This window comes from Garra rufa, chromosome 18, assembly GCF_049309525.1.
Source record: "Garra rufa chromosome 18, GarRuf1.0, whole genome shotgun sequence".
In the NCBI taxonomy this organism is placed as follows: Eukaryota; Metazoa; Chordata; class Actinopteri; order Cypriniformes; family Cyprinidae; genus Garra; species Garra rufa.
Genome location: NC_133378.1, coordinates 12,702,821 through 12,722,152, shown reverse-complemented (window position 1 = coordinate 12,722,152; position 19,332 = coordinate 12,702,821). Strand labels below are relative to the sequence as shown.

At 35.3% G+C, this 19,332-nt stretch overlaps 1 protein-coding gene across 1 annotated transcript in view; it reads left to right on the top strand.

Moving 5' to 3' along the window:
- utrn (utrophin) overlaps window positions 1-19,332 on the top strand; it is a 341,497-nt gene that overhangs the window by 223,687 nt on the left and 98,478 nt on the right. The window contains 1 exon segment of the mRNA XM_073822647.1: window positions 11,823-11,952. Coding sequence (XP_073678748.1) covers window positions 11,823-11,952 — 130 coding nt within the window.

Sequence of the window (19,332 nt, the reverse complement as noted above, 5' to 3'; positions counted from 1 at the left end):
TGGTGCTGGGATGCTGGTTTTAGCTGGTATATGCTGGTCCTTTGCTGGTTTATGCTGGTCCCTTGCTGGTTTTTGCTGGTTTATGCTGGTCATGTTGCTGGTTAATGCTGGTCCTTTGCTGGTTTATGCTGGTCCTTGACCAGCAACATGACCAGCATACACCAGCATTAACCAGCTAAGGACCAGCATAAACCAGCAAGGGACCAGCATAAACCAGCAAAGGACCAGCATAAACTAGCAAATGACCAACATAAACCAGCAAAGGACCAGCATAAATCAGCTAAAACCAGCATCCCAGCACCAAAACATACCTAACCAGCATATGCTGGTTTTTTCAACAGGGTTAGGGTCTGGATTTTTTCCAGGCTAAGTAAGAACTGCTCTCCAAACTAAACTGTGACTATTTATATATAATACATGTGTTCACTGCAAAAAATGCTTTTCTTACTTAAATTTTTTGTCTTGTTTCCAGTCAAAATATCTAAAAAATCTTAAATCAAGAAAGATTTTCTATACGAGTAAAAATTATTGTCTTGTTTTCAGAAAAAAAACAAGTCAAAATTAAGTGTGTTTTTGCTTGAAATAAGCAAAATAATCTGTCAATGGGGTAAGAAAAATAATCTTGTTTTCTGTTTGAAATAAGATTTTTTTTCTCACCCCATTGGCAAATTATTTTGCTTGTTCTAAGCAAAAAAATCACTTAATTTTGGCTTGTTTTTTCTAAAAACAAGAAAATAATTTTTACTTGTCTAGAAAATCCATCTTGATTTAAGAATTTTCAGATATTTTGGCTGACAAAAAAATCTAAGTAAGAAAAGCATTTTTGCAGTGTTGTAAAATTACCCATTAAATACATGTTTCAAAATGTCTTTTAGAGAATCCTCTCTTAAAAAGTATCCTCTCAACTGGTGTGCAACACCATTTTCTCTCCACTTCATGGATGTTGAGTGCGTTTCTGCGTGTGGCAAGTGTCTATTAGCTTATTCGTGTATGTCATTTATCCACACGGCGTTCATTTGATTATTGGTGATAAAGAGTAAAGAGTACTTGAGGACAGTAGCTCTGAGTTTCTCAAATCCGTATGTCTCAGTAATAGTGTTTATTAATCATACAGCTAATTATCCAATAGAAGAGACTCCTTTATTGCTGCTATAATTAAAACTATCAATCACCATTTTGTGAAGTCCTGAGAGTGGGAAAGTGTCTCAGTTTTACTGGTAATGCTGAAATGTGTTCGACTGGTAAAGCTTTTGACCGCTACAAGGACAAGTGATTTATGTAATATCAGACACTGTTTTTTAAAAATATTTTAATAACAATTCAAGCTAAAACTCATTTACCCACACACTACCAGACAAAAGTTTTTAAAGTTTTCTTTTTTCTTATTTTTTTTTAAGAAGTCTCTTCTGTTTACCAAGCCTGTATTTATCTATCTATCTGCTAGAAACATGCTAGTAACTTGCTAATCATCCTAACAACATGCTACTAATGCTAACATCATGCTAGTGACATTCTAATCATGTTAGCAGCATGTTAGTAACAGGTTAATCATGTTAGGAACAGGTTAATAACTTGCTAATCATGCTAGAAACATGTTAACAACATGTCCATCATGTTAGAAACATGCTAGTGCCTTGTTAATCATGCTAGCAACATTGTAATGATTGTTAACAACATGATATCAACATGCTAGCAACACGCTGTTGACTTGTTAATCATGCTAGAAACATGCTAGTAACATGCTAATCATGTTAGAAACATGCTAACAACGTGCTTATCATGCTCAAAACATGTTAATCATGCTAGAAACATGCTAGCAGTGTTAGTAACAGGTTAATCATGTTAGGAACAGGTTAATAACTTGCTAACCATGCTAGAAACATGCTAGTAACATGTTAGTAACATGTTAATCATGCTAGAAACATGCTAACAATGTTAATCATGCTAGAAACTTGTTAGCAAAATGCTAATCATGCTAGAAACATGCTAGTAACATGTTAGTAATGTTAAAAACATGTTAACATGTTAAAAACATGTTAACATGTTAGTAACATGTTAATCATGCTAGAAACATGCTAACAACGTTAATCATGCTTGAAACTTGTTAGCAAAATGCTAATCATGCTAGAAACATGTTAGAAACATGCTAGTAACGTGCTAGTCATGCTAGCAAACACACTATTGACATGTAATCATGTTAGAAACATGCTAACAATGTTAATTATGCTAGAAACATGCTAACAATATGTTAATTATGCTAGAAACATGTTAACAACATGTTAATCATGTTAACAACATGCTAGTAACATGTTAATAATTCTAGAAACATGCTAACAAATGCTAGAAACATGCTAGTAACATGCTAATCATGCTAGAAACATGTTAGAAGCATGCTAACAACATGCTAATCATGCTAGAAACATGCTAGTAACATGCCAATCATGATACCAACATGCTAATCATGCTAGAAACATGCCACTTATTCACCCATCCATCTGACAAACTGTATTGCCTTCAGAACATTTAATCTTTTAGCTTTAATACTACTTGAAACTTCAATATTTTTCAGACTGAAAACTATAACATTTCTACAATTTCTAAAACTTTTAAACTTTCTCACACTTTCTGATCAGGCTTTTTCAAGCCAGCTTAAAGTTTGTCTTGACTAACTTTTTTTTTTTTTTTATCTAGTTATTATTATTATCAATATTTAAAACAGTTGAGGGTTTTTTTCAGGTTTTTTGATGAATCCATTGAAAAAATAAATTACATTTTAAAATATATTCAAATAGAAAACAGTTGTTTTAAATAGTTCTAAATTTTACTGTTTTTGCTGTACTTTGGATCAAATGAATGGAGGCTTGGTGAGCAGAAGAGACATCTTTAAAAAAAAATTTTTAAAAATCTAAAACATTTGACATGTAAAATAGTTTTTCAGTATAACATGAAATAAATTTAGCCAGGTGTCCGTACCTCTCTTTTCCATACAGTGACCAGAAAAGCTCTATGAAACTATCGTAAAAGTCCTCTGAAGCTATAAAATGCTTTAATGTGAAGAACAGACTGAAATTTATATGCATATAGTTTCTAATTTTTTCATGGCACTCTTATATAACCACTATCATGCTGCATTAGTCACATAACTGTAAGGTTTTTTTAGTCCAGGCGCCCAGAAAAGAAATAATGACCTTAAAAAAAGTTGGAAACTGTCTTCGCACTGATTGCCGTTACTTTGCCAGGCTCAGCTCTGCTCAATAATGGCGACGTCTGTGTGATTTATTCTGATCGCTTGGGTCTTGAATCCTCTAAGTGTTAAATAAGAGACAGATTAAAGCTGCCCAAGGCCTCAGACATTTCTCTGACCTGAAACAGCGAAGAACGACCTCACTATAACTAATAAGAATGGCTCTGAAGATGCTTTTATGCTGCAATAAAGGGATGAAAGACACCTGACGCGAGGTGGGCCGTAAGTTTTTATGTGTCTGAATTGCTGACAGCACGGCTCTACGACTCGTCTTCTGTCGTCTTTGTTAGTCTCAATCCAGACATTAGATATGAATCAGTGTCGGTTTGCTGCTCAAGTATCGATTTCAATTTACAGCGTTTTAAATGGATTGAAAGCTAGTTATGTGATATTTTAGGTTCGGGGCAAATACTATGCCTCTCTTTCAAGATTTGATTTGTGCTAAACCCGTTTGCCCTTTCTCTGCTTCACCTAATTGAAGGCATTCAAAGCACAAGCTGATAAAATCATCTATTGACCAAACTGTTTGAAATGTGGCTTGACGTCTAAGTGCAGCAGCCCAGCAGTTTTAAGAGAGATGTCAGTGTTACAGGACAGCAAGAAGGTGATGTCTAACCGATGGATGTTGTTCTGGCAATAGATCTGAATAGATCTGCATTTAGCTGTACGGCATGAGCCTGTGTTGTGAATAATTTAAGGACATGCGCTGGTGAATTGTGCTTTTTTTTTCCTTTTTTATTTTTTTTAAAGAAGAAATTAGAAATCATTTGGTTTTTTGTCACAAAGGATGGTCTTCTTTTTCCATTCTTCTAAAGAATGTTCCACATTGAATGCAATTTTAACTGTTTGCTACAGAAAATATCTCCGAAAATGAATTATATAATTATATAATAAAAATAACTAGAATAAATGTTAAATTTCACACACTTTAAAGGGGTAGTTCACTTTCAGAACAAGAATTTACAGATAGTGTACTCACCCCCTTGTCATCCAAGACGTTCATGTATTTCTTCCTTCAGTCGGAATTTTTTTTTTTTTTTTGAGGAAAACATTTCAGGATTTCTCTCCATATAGTGGACTTCTATGGTGCCCCCTAGTTTGAACTTCCAAAATGCAGTTTAAATGCAGCTTCAAATGGCTTTAAATGATCCCAGCCGAGGAAGAAGGGTCTTACCTTGCGAAACGATTGGTTATTTTCTAAAAACATTTATAATTTATATACTTTTAAATCTCTACACAGAGTACATACAGAGCTAGACAAGACGAGCATTTGAGGTTAAAATTATATAAATTGTAATTTATTATTATTTTCACAAAATAACCGACCATTTTGCTAGATAAGACCCTTTTTCCTCGATTGGGATCATTTAAAGCCATTTGAAGCTGCATTTAAACTGCATTTTGGAAGTTCAAACTCTGGGGCACCATAGAAGTCCACTATATGGAGAGAAATCCTGAAATGTTTTCCTCAAAAAAACATAATTTCCTTACGACTGAGGAAAGAAAGACAAGAACATCTTGGATGACGAGGGGATGAGTACATTATCTTAACATTTTTGTTCTGAAAGTGAACTACTAAAATATTAACTATTAATTAGATCATGTAATGCACCTTATACCTAAACTTAACAACTACTCTACTAACTAGCAGCAAATTAGGAGTTTATCGAGGCAAAAGTCAGAGTTAATAGTGAGAACTAAACATTAAAATAAAGTGTGAGCCACATAGTTTTTTTTTTTTTTTTTTTTTTTAAAGACTAGTCACAAAATATGAAACTAAGGTGATACAATGTCTAATCTAATCTAAAATTGCTGCTAATTGATGTTTTCAGCTTTTTTTTTTTTTTTCAGAAAAAAAAAATCAGAATATTAGAATGACCTCTGATGGATCGTGTGACACTGAAGACTGGAGTAATGATGCTGAAAGTTCAGCTTTGATCACAGAAAACAAAATCATATAGAAGAAAAAAAAGTATTTTAAATTGTGCCTAATAATAAAAACATTAAACTGGCCCCAAAATATTTGACCAGTACACACTTAAAAAGAAATGTTTTTTATGTATGTATTTAATTTTTTTATGAACTGTTCCCTAAAAGGTTCTTTGGGGAACCAAAAATACTTCTATGGAATAAAAAAATAAAATATAAAAATAAAATAAAACATGGGTTCAGAAAGATTTTAACGTTTGTTTTTTAGAAGTCTCTTATGCTTATCAAAGTTCTGTTTATTTGATCAAAAATACAGTAATACTAAGAAATATTATTGTAATTTAAAATAATGTGTACTATTTTAACATACTAAATTTTCAGCATCATTTACAGTCTTAAGTGTCACGTGATCCTTCAGAAATCAATCTAATATGCTGATTTATTTATGATCAATATTGCTTGATTTTTTTTTTTTTTTTTTTGGAACTGATATTCTTTGGTGAATAAAAAGCAAGTAAATAACAGAATTTACATTAAAATAAATATCTTGTAATTATATATATATATATATATATATATATATATATATATATATATATATTTATATTTATTTATTTATTTTCTTTCCAGGAAGGATGTGTAAAATTAAAAAAAAAAAAAAAAAAAAAGTGATGGTAAAGGCTTATATTGTTAGAAATTGTTTCTATTTTAAATAAATGCTGTTATTTTTTTAACTTTTTATTCATCAAAGAATCCTGAAAAAAAAGTATCACAGGTTCCAAAAGTAAAAAAAAAAAAAAATAAGTAGCAAAAATGGTTTCCGACATTGATAAATCAGCATATTATTAATAAATCCGAATTTCTAGATGATGAAAATTCAGCTTTGCATCACATGAATAAATTATATTTTACAGTATATTAAGATAGAAAACCATTATTTTAAATTGCAATAATATTTCACAACTTTACCATTTTTTCTGTATTTTTGGTCAAATAAATGCATCCTTAATGAGCAGAAGGAACATCTTTAAAAACATTCAGAATCTTACTGATCTCAAACTTTTGAATGGCAGTGTATATACATACATGCATATATACATCAATCAGTCAATCCATCAATTAATCTTTTATCTTAATGTGCCACATATATATGTCATATCCATGTTAAACCCAGAATCTTTCACTTGATGCATGCAAGGATACCAAAAAGGGACTTGCTTGAATAAAAAAAAAAAGATTTCTCTTCATTCCCTGTGGCAGCACACAAACAATAATATGTAGAACAAAAGTGTCGACAGCATGCCTCAGATGCTTGACTGTACTGAACCATTCGGACTTATAAACACAATGTCCGATTAGTTATTTAAAAATTAAAAAGTGAGGGTGACATCATTCTGGACCGAAGAAAGCAACACTCAAGGCAATTATTGTCACTGTGACGCTGTGTTGCTATAGCAATAAGTGGCACTTTGGCACCACTCCAGCATCTTAGACCTGAGCTTCAATCTGTCAAGGACAAGAGGCTGGAACAACTGACGGACAATACAGTTTCTCAGTCTCACTCCACATTCATAGTCCCCAAAAACAAGCCTTGAGGATGTTTTGGCTGGAGCGGAGCCATTAGAGTGCTTGTTTGAGAGTTTTTTAAAGGTGTTCAGGATGTGTGGAGTACTTTGCCATTTGATGGTTTTGAATGGTCTTTCACTCCAGGCACAGAGGTTATTCATTATGTGCTATTTAGGACTGCGAATGCACATGCTTTTGTGTGTGTCTGTCAGAAGTGTTTTAAGAGCTCAGGAAGAGCACTGATGATAGTTTGCCGCTTTTTGCCTTTAAAAGTGGAAACAGTCATCATCTGTGTGAAAGGAAGAGATGGGAAGAAATGGAGGCTTTCGATTTTTGCCGCTGATGTTGAAGGTTGTTTACTAAAGCATTTTTCAGCTACAAGCTGCGTCTTAAGGGGATAGTTCACCAAACATAAAAATAGTGCCGTTTTATTCACCCTCACGTCATTCCAAACCCATACGAATTCATCTTCAGAACATAAATGAAGGCATTTTTAGTGAAACCTAAAATGAGTCCACAGAGCCAAAACTTTCAAACTTCATAAAGACATTGTAAAAGTAATCTTTATGAATTATCTGGGGTTGGGGGGGGGGGGGGGGGTTGGGGTTCTGAAGAAGTCTTAAAAACATATTAATGGTTAAAGGCTAAAATAATAGGTAAGCGACGTGAATGTAGATGTTTGTGTTTTTGAGAAGTTACTGAAATAAGGCCATGCAAACATGCAGAACATTTGTTCACAAGACTTTTGAGAGCTGTATGTGGTAGGCTACAGTTTTTTTTCTACAAAATGATGTGAAATCGTCTTGTTTACTCGTTCACAGAAAATTTTGTAAGTCATGTTCTGTGTTAGAAAGTGGTATGCGAGGGACTGACAATTGCCATGAACATTTAGTGATTCACATCTGAGAGACAAAGGGCCTCACCTAATGGCCCATCAATGAGACTCAATGTCAGATAAGAAATAATGTGAGAAGATTCAAACAATGGAAATTTTGATTATTTGATTTTTTTACAACACAATATAGTCAAAACATACATAATGAAGGTCAAATGCACCTTTTGTAACGCGCTGATCTAACCACAGAGATGTGAACAGACTTTGTGCCATTCTTGAAAACAGATTCTGTTCAACAAGTGAAACAAATAAACCATACCTGATAGTTAAGTGGTTCCAAGAAACAAAACCCATCATCAGTAGTCAAGGAACTTGTTTTAGCATAGAATGTTAGTGTAGTTGAACATTTGATGTTGGTACAGTGCTCTCAGAATATGTATGTGTATATGGGTAGTTGACAAATAGCTATTATTTTTATTTTTATTTTTTTTTTGTAAAATAAAATTTTTAAAGAAATGCATACATTTATGTAGTGTGTATTCCGCTCTTTGAGAAAATATAAAGGGTCACTAACTTCGTCAATTCTTTCATTGTTTTTTTTTTTTTTGCATTTTTTTTTTTTTTTTTTTTTGCATTTTTTTGAACTGTACCATAATTTTGTCCGATGGTGTGACAGCAAAATTAAGAAAAATATATTAAATTATAATTAACATCATTTTCCCCATGACTTGGACAATTTCAAGACAAACTTTGTTCAAAACTGCTAAAAAAGTATAACATTTTAAGATGAGTGATATTTGTATCTTCCCTATTGCAAGTACTCGGCTGTCCTTTTTAAGATCTTTTTAAAGATGTTATAAGATAAAAAAAAAAAAATCTGTGTTTTTTTATGTGTGTCACACCAGAAGACATTGTCACACCTAGGGCTGCAACGATTAATCGAACGATGTTGTGAGGCGCGTCTAGACAATGAAGCCGGTACTTTGATTAGTAGTAAATCTCCATCACGTGCGTTCAGCTGGAGCGGCAATTCAAACACCCCGCCGTAAATCACTGACAAGCCACGCCAAAAATCGAATGAAAATCGAATTCGATTTTCAGCGCGATTTGGCGTGGCTTGTCAGTGATTTACGGCGGGGTGTTTGAATTGCCGCTCCAGCTGAACGCACGTGATGGAGATTTACTACTAATCAAAGTACCGGCTTCATTGTCTAGACGCGCCTCACAACATCGTTCGATTAATCGTTGCAGCCCTAGTCACACCATAGGACATTACGTCACACTAAAGGACAGAAATGGTAGTTATAATTAATTTTTTCTATCTAATTTTGAACAGTCAAAAGAGAAAGTTAGTTTATTTTGATACAAACAATATTAACATGTTTTTTAAACAAAACAAAATAACTAAAAGTCTTCTTAGTCAATCACTATGTTACTGAATAAAAATAATAAAAGGAGTTAAACAAATCTTATTATTTTTTTTTAAATGTTTTTTCCTCTGTTGTGACAGTACAGGCATCACACTGGTGGACATTTTCTGTCACATCATAGTACCTTTTGCCTTTTGTGTCAATTAATGACCTTGCTATTCTGAGCTAACCTGCCATTAGCAGTTTGTAAGATGCATTTGCACAATTTTCCATAATTATGTAGTTTAGCATACAGTTTTAAATAAAAAAAATATATAATTTGGGGGTGTCACACCAAAGGACAACAAAACGTAACACCTCTGTAGTGGTTGCAAAAAAGATGAAGATTTGAACAATTCAGAGTCAAAAATTTACCATGTGCACATGGCATGGGCTTCACAGAGAAAATCAGTAACATGACCATGAATGGGGTCCTTTAAATAATAAAAGTTATTTTTTGGAATTGGCCGATTTAAAATCAGGATATGGTGTCACACCAGAGGACATGGTTTTCAATGACAAAATGCATCAAGTTCCTACACTTGCAGAAATATATCAATACAAAAAATGATGCCAAATTACTAAAACAGACACTTAAACAATTATGCCAGGAATATGTATTAACATTTTTATGTTTTTCTTTATTTATAAATGTTATAATTAGTGATCCATGCATGAGACAGTCACACCATAGGACAATTTAGACATTTGGCTCCAAAAAAAAAGCTTTCATAACAACAGTTCCATGCAGGACAAAGAAGTGTTTAAAGTTTACAGCATTTTAAATTATGACAATATTAGTTATGTTCATTTTTATCTTGTGGGACTGTGAAAATGCAGTGTCACATCAGCAACCCATATGCAAAATGATACCCAAATTGTAGGTTATATTTATTAGTTTGCTTCGTTATCTGTGCCCATATCTGATGTTCTTCTCTGACCTCGCGTCTCTTTCTCTATCTTAGTCTAATCTTTATGATTTTTTAATATCGGTCCTTAGCATCTCCATAATGCTGTTTAATGGACCGCTCCTCTTCACAGGCCTCTAATGTGTGCCTGGTGCTTGCTTGGTTTACTCTAGCAGGATGTAATTAAAAGGCTTATCACTTCCTCCAGCTCAGTTTAACGACCGTTTCAGAAGTGTGGAAGGGTGCCGTGACCCTGCTCTCCAGTCGAGCCTGAGGGGCCCAACTCTCAGAGGAATGGCAATTCAGTTTTCCTCTCTGCTGAGATTTGGCTGTTCATTTAATTGTGTGTATGTGTGTGTGTCTGGCTGTACAGAAGGCCTGTGCCTGAAGGCAGGAATTAGTTTTGTCTGAGTACGTGGACAGCTATTAGTTTGGCTAATTTGCGTGCGACCCTGCGGAAATGCCTCGTTTGACCTTAGAGATCATGTTTTGCTATTGCACTTCAGTGTCTGTTTTATATGTGCACCCTATCAGTCTTTCACTGCCCTCATTCCCACCTTTTCTTGATCTTTTTGTTTTTCGTTTTGCTCTTGCCGATCCTCTGCTCACACACAAACATACACACTCTTGGATGGAGTGCTGACTTACATAAGCAATGATATAACATCAGATAATGATGGACTGTGGAAGACATAATGCTAATGGTAAAAAAGCTATCCATTAGGGCTGTCCCCGAATAGTCGAAGATTCGATGGATCGATATGCGGAGCCTGATTCGACCACCGATCTCACAGTCGAATCTTCGCGGGTGAAACGAGCATCATACCATTTTGGCAATATGGGGGAGCTCAATGTCAAATTGCACACAGAACTACTGATTTTGTACGGTTATATTAAGCTATAAACAGCCTTTGATTATGATAATGCAGTAAAAACAAAAGTGAAAAGAAAGAAGCGTTCAATAAATAGGTAATAAATAATAAATTTGGAGGAGCCTTTTTTGAATGGTTTTCTGTTGGCACTGGCAGTGAGCGTTCTGCGCTCTGTTTATGCGCCCCCGCGGTGCCTCGTGTTTTCGCCGCCTGCTGCGCCTCGCGTTTTTGCAGGAGCGCTCTGAGCGCCTGAAGTTAAAAAAAAAAAAAAAAAAAAAAAAAATCAACTCTGAGCGGAAAAACGCCCAACGTCATTCACGTTCTTTTCCATTGTCCAATCGAATGAATGGAGACGCGGGTCTTCTGTTGTGATGGCGAAAGTTTACCGTCGCTTAAAAAGTCCGGAGACTGCAAGAAATGGAGGAGAAACATTTGGTGTCTATTGTGGGTAATCAGGAGCTGTATTATTTAGGGTTTCTGCTAATATGACAGTTTACTTAACAGCAAAAAACTAAGATTTTAGAGCGTTCGCGCTATGATCCTTTGATTTGACTGACAGGACAGCTGTTTTGGTCGTTGTTTAGCAAAAAAGGCAGTGCTGTGCGCCTCGCGTTTTTAGAACTAAAAGACGCGTTCTGTGTTTTTATTTAAACCTAAATAAGTTCGTCTGTCAGTTGGAAGGCAGTTTTGGTCGCTTTATTAAAAGTTGTTGCTGTGTGCAGTGTGTAAAATAAAATAAAAATTGTTTTACCCTCCTGCTGACTATAATGTCGTGCATCTTTCAACCCATTCACACACACACATAGGCCTAGATGATTCGACTATCGGTCGACTATAGAAAGATTCGAAAATTCTGATTCGACTATGAAAATTCATAGTCGGGGACAGCCCTACTATCCATACATCCAAATATTTCTGTATTTGTATTATCTGTTTCCCATCCATCTGTTAATACCACCTATTTTGTTCTTATTTCTTCTGATGTCTATAATTAAGCTCTGTTTATGACTGATTAACAGGCTCTGTATCTGATGTGTTGTTAATGAATTGTGTTTTCAGGCTCTGAGAGCGGATCTGAAGGAGCGTGAGCATGTAGTTCTCAGCACATTGGATCAGGCGCGCATGTTTCTGGCTGATCAGCCGATCGAAGGACCTGAAGAGCCACGCAAGAATCTGCAACCCAAAACCGGTAAGAGGCCGATAAAAGGGATAAAATGCTTAAAGGATTACTTCCAGAATGAACATTTCTGGATAATTTTCTCATCCACATGTCATCCAAGATGTTCATGTCTTTCTTTCTTCAGTTGCAAAGAAATTAAGGTTTTTGAGGAAAATATTCCAGGATTTCTCTCCATATAGTGAATCTCAATGGGAGCCAACAGGTTGAAGGTCCAAATTGCAGTTTCAATGCAGCATCATGAGGAATGAGTCTTCTCTAGCAAAACAAAAATGAAAATGTATATACTTTTAACCACAAATGCTCATCTTGCACTAGCTAAACTTACATACATGCGTATTACATAGTTAGTTGGAAAAGTCACGTGATGTAGGCGGAAACGAAGTTAACAAAGAAAGTCAAACAGCCTTTATAAAAAAGGTGAAACGATGTTGGGCGATTTTGAATTTGGGGGAGAAAATATATATATTTTTCAGATTTTTCACCCTACCCTACCTTTTATAAACCGAAATACATAGACGAAGAACTAACCATGCCTGACCTTTCCATTGTGATTACTCGTAAGACCGTCTTTCATCTTCAGAACCCAGATTAAGATATTTTTGATGAAATCCAAGAGCTTTCTAACCTTCCATAGACAGAAACATAACTGAAATGTTCCCAGGCCCAGAAAGATAGTAAGAGACATCTTTAAAATAATCCATGTGACGACAGTGTGGGGTTGCACGATAAATCGAAATGAAATCGCAAACAGCTGTCATTATCCCTGGTAAAAAAAAAAAAAAAAAAACTAGGCTGGTTTTAGCTTTTCAACCAGCTTGGTCTTAGCTGGTCAGGCTGGGAAACCACCAGCTAAAACCAACTTGGCCAGGCTGGGAGACCAGCTAAAACCAGCTACTTCCAGCCTAAACCAACTAAGACCAGCCAACCAGCCTAGGCTGGTTTTAGCTGTTTTTTTTTTTTTTTTTCAGCAGGGATTGCAGAACGATTTATTTAGATTTCATTATTGCGCAATTAAATCGTCTGCTATAACGAACGCGATATAACTTAGCTTGTCAGTGAACTACGGCTCTGTGTAGTAAATGCTGCTACATTTATAAGCAGGTGCTGGAGATTTACTACTGATTACACAACCGGCTTTACTGACAAAATATGCATGACAATCGCCTTCGAGAATAACTTTTACAGTAAACATTCTGCACTTACACCTCTGCAGAAGAAAGACTTCAGAAACTTAGACCAGTATGATAACATCACACACACACACACACACACACACACACACACACACACAACACACAGATCAGAGTTTATTTTGACACTCTCTAAGGGATGCTCTTTGATGTAAGTGACTCTCTGATAAGTCGGACACCTCCTGTCAACACGCTCTTAACTGCAGTATCTGATGTCTGGAAAGTTCCACGGCTCTCTGGACACTTCCGCTGAGACCCTCTTGAAAAGCTAATTTAGGACAAACGTCAAACATCACTTATCAGATAGAAAGAGAGCTGTGTGTAAAGTGTGTGTACGCATGCGCGTGCATTTCAGCAGGAGTTTAGGAGGAGTGTGCCAATGCCCAGTGAAACCGGGTTAATTGGCAGATCAGAGACTGCAGGCTATTTCCACTTCTCAACATCCTGAAGCTCAGTGTTTTCTGTCTTTCAGAAAATGACAAAGTCATCTAGAGCAGAAAGTGTTTGCTAAGGCAAGCAGAACTCTTACTGCTGCATTTACTGAGGCTTAGTGATTTAAACAAACCTTAAACTCTGCGCATTAAACTTTGCTGCGTAACTTGTCCTGAACTGTTTCAGCAACAGACATGAAGGACATCTCAGATTTTGTGGCTTCTTGAGGAGAAGTGTGCTGAAACCTGTATTAGTCATTTAGAGTTGACTTTCTTAACTCTCTGTGGAACACGGAGATTATTATTTTTTTTTTTACTGCTTTTATGAACTGCTTCCATGTAATACAGCATTAAAATGATAAAATATGCAGAGAAGAATGTACTACTTTTGGTGTCTGACAGCATTATCAAATTACGCAAATTATTTAAACAGACTATTTTTGAAGATAAAATTAATAGTTTTTCCCCATTTCCTTTGAGATGAATGATTACAAATCATAGCAAACTGTTATGGAAGCCTGTTTAAAAAATTAAAAGGGTAATTGAGACTTTTTATCTTACAATTCTGACTTTTTTTTCCTAATAATTGCGAGTTTACATCTTGCAACTTTTTTTTTTTTTACAAATAAATCTTACAAATTATAAAGTTAGAATTGCAAGATATAAACACGCACTGTGAGATATAAACTTGGCAGGTGAAAAGAAGGTGTAAAAAAATAGTCTTTTTGGACTTTATGACTCCCAATAATCTCACAGTTCTCAGAAAAGCAGTCAGAAATTGTGAGAAAATAAGTCATAATTGTGCAAAAAGAAGTCAGAATTGCTAGTAAAGCAGTCGGAATTGCTAGAAAAGAAGTCAAAATTGTGAGAAAAGAAGTCATAATTGTGAGAAAAGAAGTCAGAACTGCTAGAAAAAAGTCAGAATTGTGAGAAAAGAGGTCAGAATTGCTAGAAAAGAAGTCAGAATTGCGAAAAAGAAAATATGTCGGAATTGTGAAACAAGCAATCAGAATTGTGGAATAAGAAATCAGAATTGTGAAAAATATGTTGGAATTGTGAAAAAAAGCAATCAGAATTGTGAGAAAAGAAGTCAATTGTGGAATAACTCAGAATTGTGAAAAGGAAGTCGGAATTGCAAGAAAAAAAGTCAGAATTGTGAAATAAGAAGTCAATTGCAAAAAAAAAAGAAGTCTGAATTGTGAAATAAGGCAGAATTGCGAGCAAAAAAATAATTCAGAATTGCGAGAAAAGAAGTCAATTGTGGAATAAGTCAGAATTGTGAAAAAGAAGTCAGAATTGCGAGAAAAAGAGGTCAGAGTTGTGGAAAAAAGAAGTCAGAGACAGAGTTGTGAAAAATGAGTCTGAATTGCGAGAAAAGTCATAATTACAAGAAAAGAAGTCAGAATTGCGAGAAAAGAAGTCAGAATTGCGAGAAAAGAAGTCAGAATTGTGATAAAAGAAGTCATAATTGTGAGAAAAGAAGTCAGAACTGCGGAAATAGAAGTCAGAATTGTGAGAAAAGAAGTCAGAACTGCTAGAAAAAAGTGAATTGTGGAAAAAGTCAGAATAGTGAGAAAAGAAGTCAGAATTGCGAGTAAAAAAGTGAATTGTGGAATGAGTCAGGATTGTGAGAAAAGTCAGAATTGTGAAATAAGAAGTCAGAATTGCGAGCAAAAAATTAGTCTGAATTGCGAGAAAAGTCATAATTACAAGAAATGAAGTCAAAATTGTGAGAAAACAAGTCAAAACTGCTAGAAAAAAGTCAGAATTGTGAGAAAAGAGGTCAGAATTGTGAAAAAATATGTCGGAATTGTGAAACAAGCAATCAGAATTGTGGAATAAGAAATCAGAATTGTGAAAAAGAAGTCAGAATTGCTAGAAAAGAAGTCAGAATTGCAAAAAATATGTTGGAATTGTGAAAAAAGCAATCAGAATTGTGGAATAAGAAATCAGAATTGTGAAAAAGAAGTCAGAATTGCAAAAAAATATGTTGGAATTGTGAAAAAAGCAATCAGAATTGTGAGAAAAGAAATCAATTGTGGAATAAGTCAGAATTGTGAAAAAGAAGTCGGAATTGCAAGAAAAAAAGTCAGAATTGTGTAATAAGAAGTCAATTGCAAAAAAAAGAAGTCTGAATTGTGAAATAAGAAGGCAGAATTGCGAGCAAAAAAATAATTCAGAATTGCGAGAAAAGAAGTCAATTGTGGAATAAGTCAGAATTGTGAAAAAGAAAATATGTCGGAATTGTGAAACAAGCAATCAGAATTGTGGAATAAGAAATCAGAATTGTGAAAAATATGTTGGAATTGTGAAAAAAAGCAATCAGAATTGTGAGAAAAGAAGTCAATTGTGGAATAAGTCAGAATTGTGAAAAGGAAGTCGGAATTGCAAGAAAAAAAAGTCCGAATTGTGAAATAAGAAGGCAGAATTGCGAGCAAAAAAATAATTCAGAATTGCGAGAAAAGAAGTCAATTGTGGAATAAGTCAGAATTGTGAAAAAGAAGTCAGAATTGCGAGAAAAAGAGGTCAGAGTTGTGGAAAAAAGAAGTCAGAGACAGAGTTGTGAAAAATGAGTCTGAATTGCGAGAAAAGTCATAATTACAAGAAAAGAAGTCAGAATTGCGAGAAAAGAAGTCAGAATTGTGATAAAAGAAGTCAGAATTGTGAGAAAAGAAGTCAGAACTGCTAGAAAAAAAGTGAATTGTGGGAAAAGAAGTCAGAATTGTGAGAAAAGAAGTCAGAATTGCGAGTAAAAAAGTGAATTGTGGAATGAGTCAGGATTGTGAGAAAAGTCAGAATTGTGAAATAAGAAGTCAGAATTGCAAGCAAAAAATTAGTCTGAATTGCGAGAAAAGTCATAATTACAAGAAATGAAGTCAAAATTGTGAGAAAACAAGTCAAAACTGCTAGAAAAAAGTCAGAATTGTGAGAAAAGAGGTCAGAATTGTGAAAAAATATGTCGGAATTGTGAAACAAGCAATCAGAATTGTGGAATAAGAAATCAGAATTGTGAAAAAGAAGTCAGAATTGCTAGAAAAGAAGTCAGAATTGCAAAAAAATATGTTGGAATTGTGAAAAAAAGCAATCAGAATTGTGAGAAAAGAAGTCAATTGTGGAATAAGTCAGAATTGTGAAAAAGAAGTCGGAATTGCAAGAAAAAAAAGTCAGAATTGTGTAATAAGAAGTCAACTGCAAAAAAAGAAGTCTGAATTGTGAAATAAGAAGGCAGAATTGCGAGCAAAAAATAAGTCAGAATTGCGAGAAAAGAAGTCAATTGTGGAATAAGTCAGAATTGTGAAAAAGAAGTCAGAATTGCGAGAAAAAAAGTCTAAATTGTTGAATAAGAAGTCAGAATTGCGAGCAAAAAATGAGTCTGAATTGTGAGAAAAGTCAGAATTGCGAGAAAAGAAATCAGAATTGTGAGGGGAAAATCTCTGAATTATGGAATAAGAAGTCAGAATTGCAAGAAAAAGTCTGAATTGTGTGAAAAAAAGTCCAAATTGCAAGAAAAGAAGTCTGAATTGCAAGAAAAGTCAGAATTGCAAGAAAAAAGTCTGTATATCGTTTCACAACTGTAAAGTTACATGCATGTGTAGAACTTTATAAATGACAGGTTTAACATTAATGACAACCTTTTCTAAGAAATGTTGAAGGTGCAGATTCAGTGTGACCTGGCTTGTATGCTTATTTAATACCCTGCTGAAAAAAACAGCTAAAACCAGCCTAGGCTGGTTGGCTGGTCTTAGCTGGTTTAAGCTGGAAATGGCTGGTTTTAGCTGGTCTCCCAGCCTGGCCAGGCTGGTCAGGCTGGTTTTAGCTGGTGGTTTCCCAGCCTGACCAGCTAAGACCAGCCTGGCCAGGCTGGAAAAATGGCCAAAACCCCTCTAAAACCAGCCTGCCTCCCAGCTATGACCAGCTAAAACCAGGCTGGTTGACCAGCTAAAACCAGCCAACCAGCCTAGGCTGGTTTTAGCTATTTTTTTCACCAGGGTATTCTTACCACAAACTTACACTTTCAGATTTATTCCTATTGAAGTCAGCCAGGTTCAGAAGGGCAGTGTTCTCTGATCTATCTCCACACGCCTCACTCCAAACACCTAGAGCAATCTCGCATGCCTCCATTCAGAGTCCTTGAGCGATCTCTGCGCTTCCATTTTCTCTTATCCTTGCGATCAAAGCGCAGAGCTCAGCTATCTGAACCGATAACCCGCTCCCGCTCTCCGCCGCCCCGCACAAACACACAGCGGGAGCAGCTTACCCAGATAAAATCATACACCACTAATGTTCACGCAAAGCCATGTTTTCCAAATTGAACTGTATGTTTTCAAATGTAAAGCAATCTGTTCCAGCGTTCGTCATCAAATGAGCATAAACAAGCCGCTGCCACACCGTCACTTTCATTTCCATTCAACCCCTGGATCTTAATTGAATTGCAAACCTTTCCAGAAACGCTCCAACGCATTTGAATTGTAAATTGATTCTCGCTCGGCTGAAACAGAAATATAAAGATGAAAGATCGAGGTGAGCGTTTGCCGAATGGAGAAATCAGTCCTACCGTTTGTGAGGGTGACGTTAGCTAAAGTGTCTTCTCACGTCCTCGAAAAGCCTGGAAGCTGAATGAAAGAGCAGATGTTAATGCTGTAGCCCTGCCTGTAGACATGCCCTAGGCTCTTTCTAAATTGCCCAAACATCTGCCTCCTGTCGTCTGTAAACCTCTCTCTATTTAGCTCATTAGTTGAGTGGATTCATTAGTAAACACTTTCTTAAGTGACCGTGTACTAAGCGTGTCTTCTGAACATGGTCATTTGCAAGGTGGAAAAGTCAAGTTGTGGTCATAATGATAAATGTGAGATGCACAAAAACAGACTGGTTTTATTAGTCTATTCTGAAACCTAGTAACAGGTTCGTACAGATACTTTAAATTCCAGGACTTTCAAGGACTTTTCAAACACTACTTTGTGATTTTCAAGGGCTTATACATTGTGAATCATTAGATTTCGATCAGGACTTCAGATTGTGTATCGCAAATCATTTGATTTGAATCATTCAATTCGCAAAATGATTCACAAATTTGTTCCGATCTAAATGTAATGATTTGCGATACACACTCTGAAGTTCCGATCTGAATAATGATTTGCAAACTTCATTTCAGTTCAGGATCTGGAAAGAGGATCGGGAATCATTTGATTTAGATTGGAACTTTATGCATTGTGAATCATTTGATTTTGATCAGGGCTTTAAATTGTGTCTCGTGAATCATTTAATTTGAATCATTTAATTTGCAAAATGATTCACAAATCCGTTCCAATCTAAATCAAATGATTTGCGATACACGCTCTGAAGTTCCGATCTGAATAATGATTCGCAAACTTCATTTCAGTTTAGGATCTGGAAAGAGGATCGGGAATCATTTGATTTAGATTGGAACTTTATGCATTGTGAATCATTTGATTTCAATCAGGACTTCAAATCGTGGATCGTGAATCATTAGCTTTAAATCATTCAATTCACAAAATGATTCACAAATCCATTCCGATCTAAATCAAATGATTTGCGATACACGCTCTGAACTTCCTATCTGAATAATGATTCTCAAACTATCGTTTCGGATCAGGACTCGGAGAGTGGATCACGAAGCACGAATCATTTGATTTAGATTGGAACTTTATGCATTGTGAATCATTTGATTTTGATCAGACTTCAAATCGTATATCGCAAATCATTTGATTTGAATCATTCAGTTCGCAAAATGATTCACAAATCTGTTC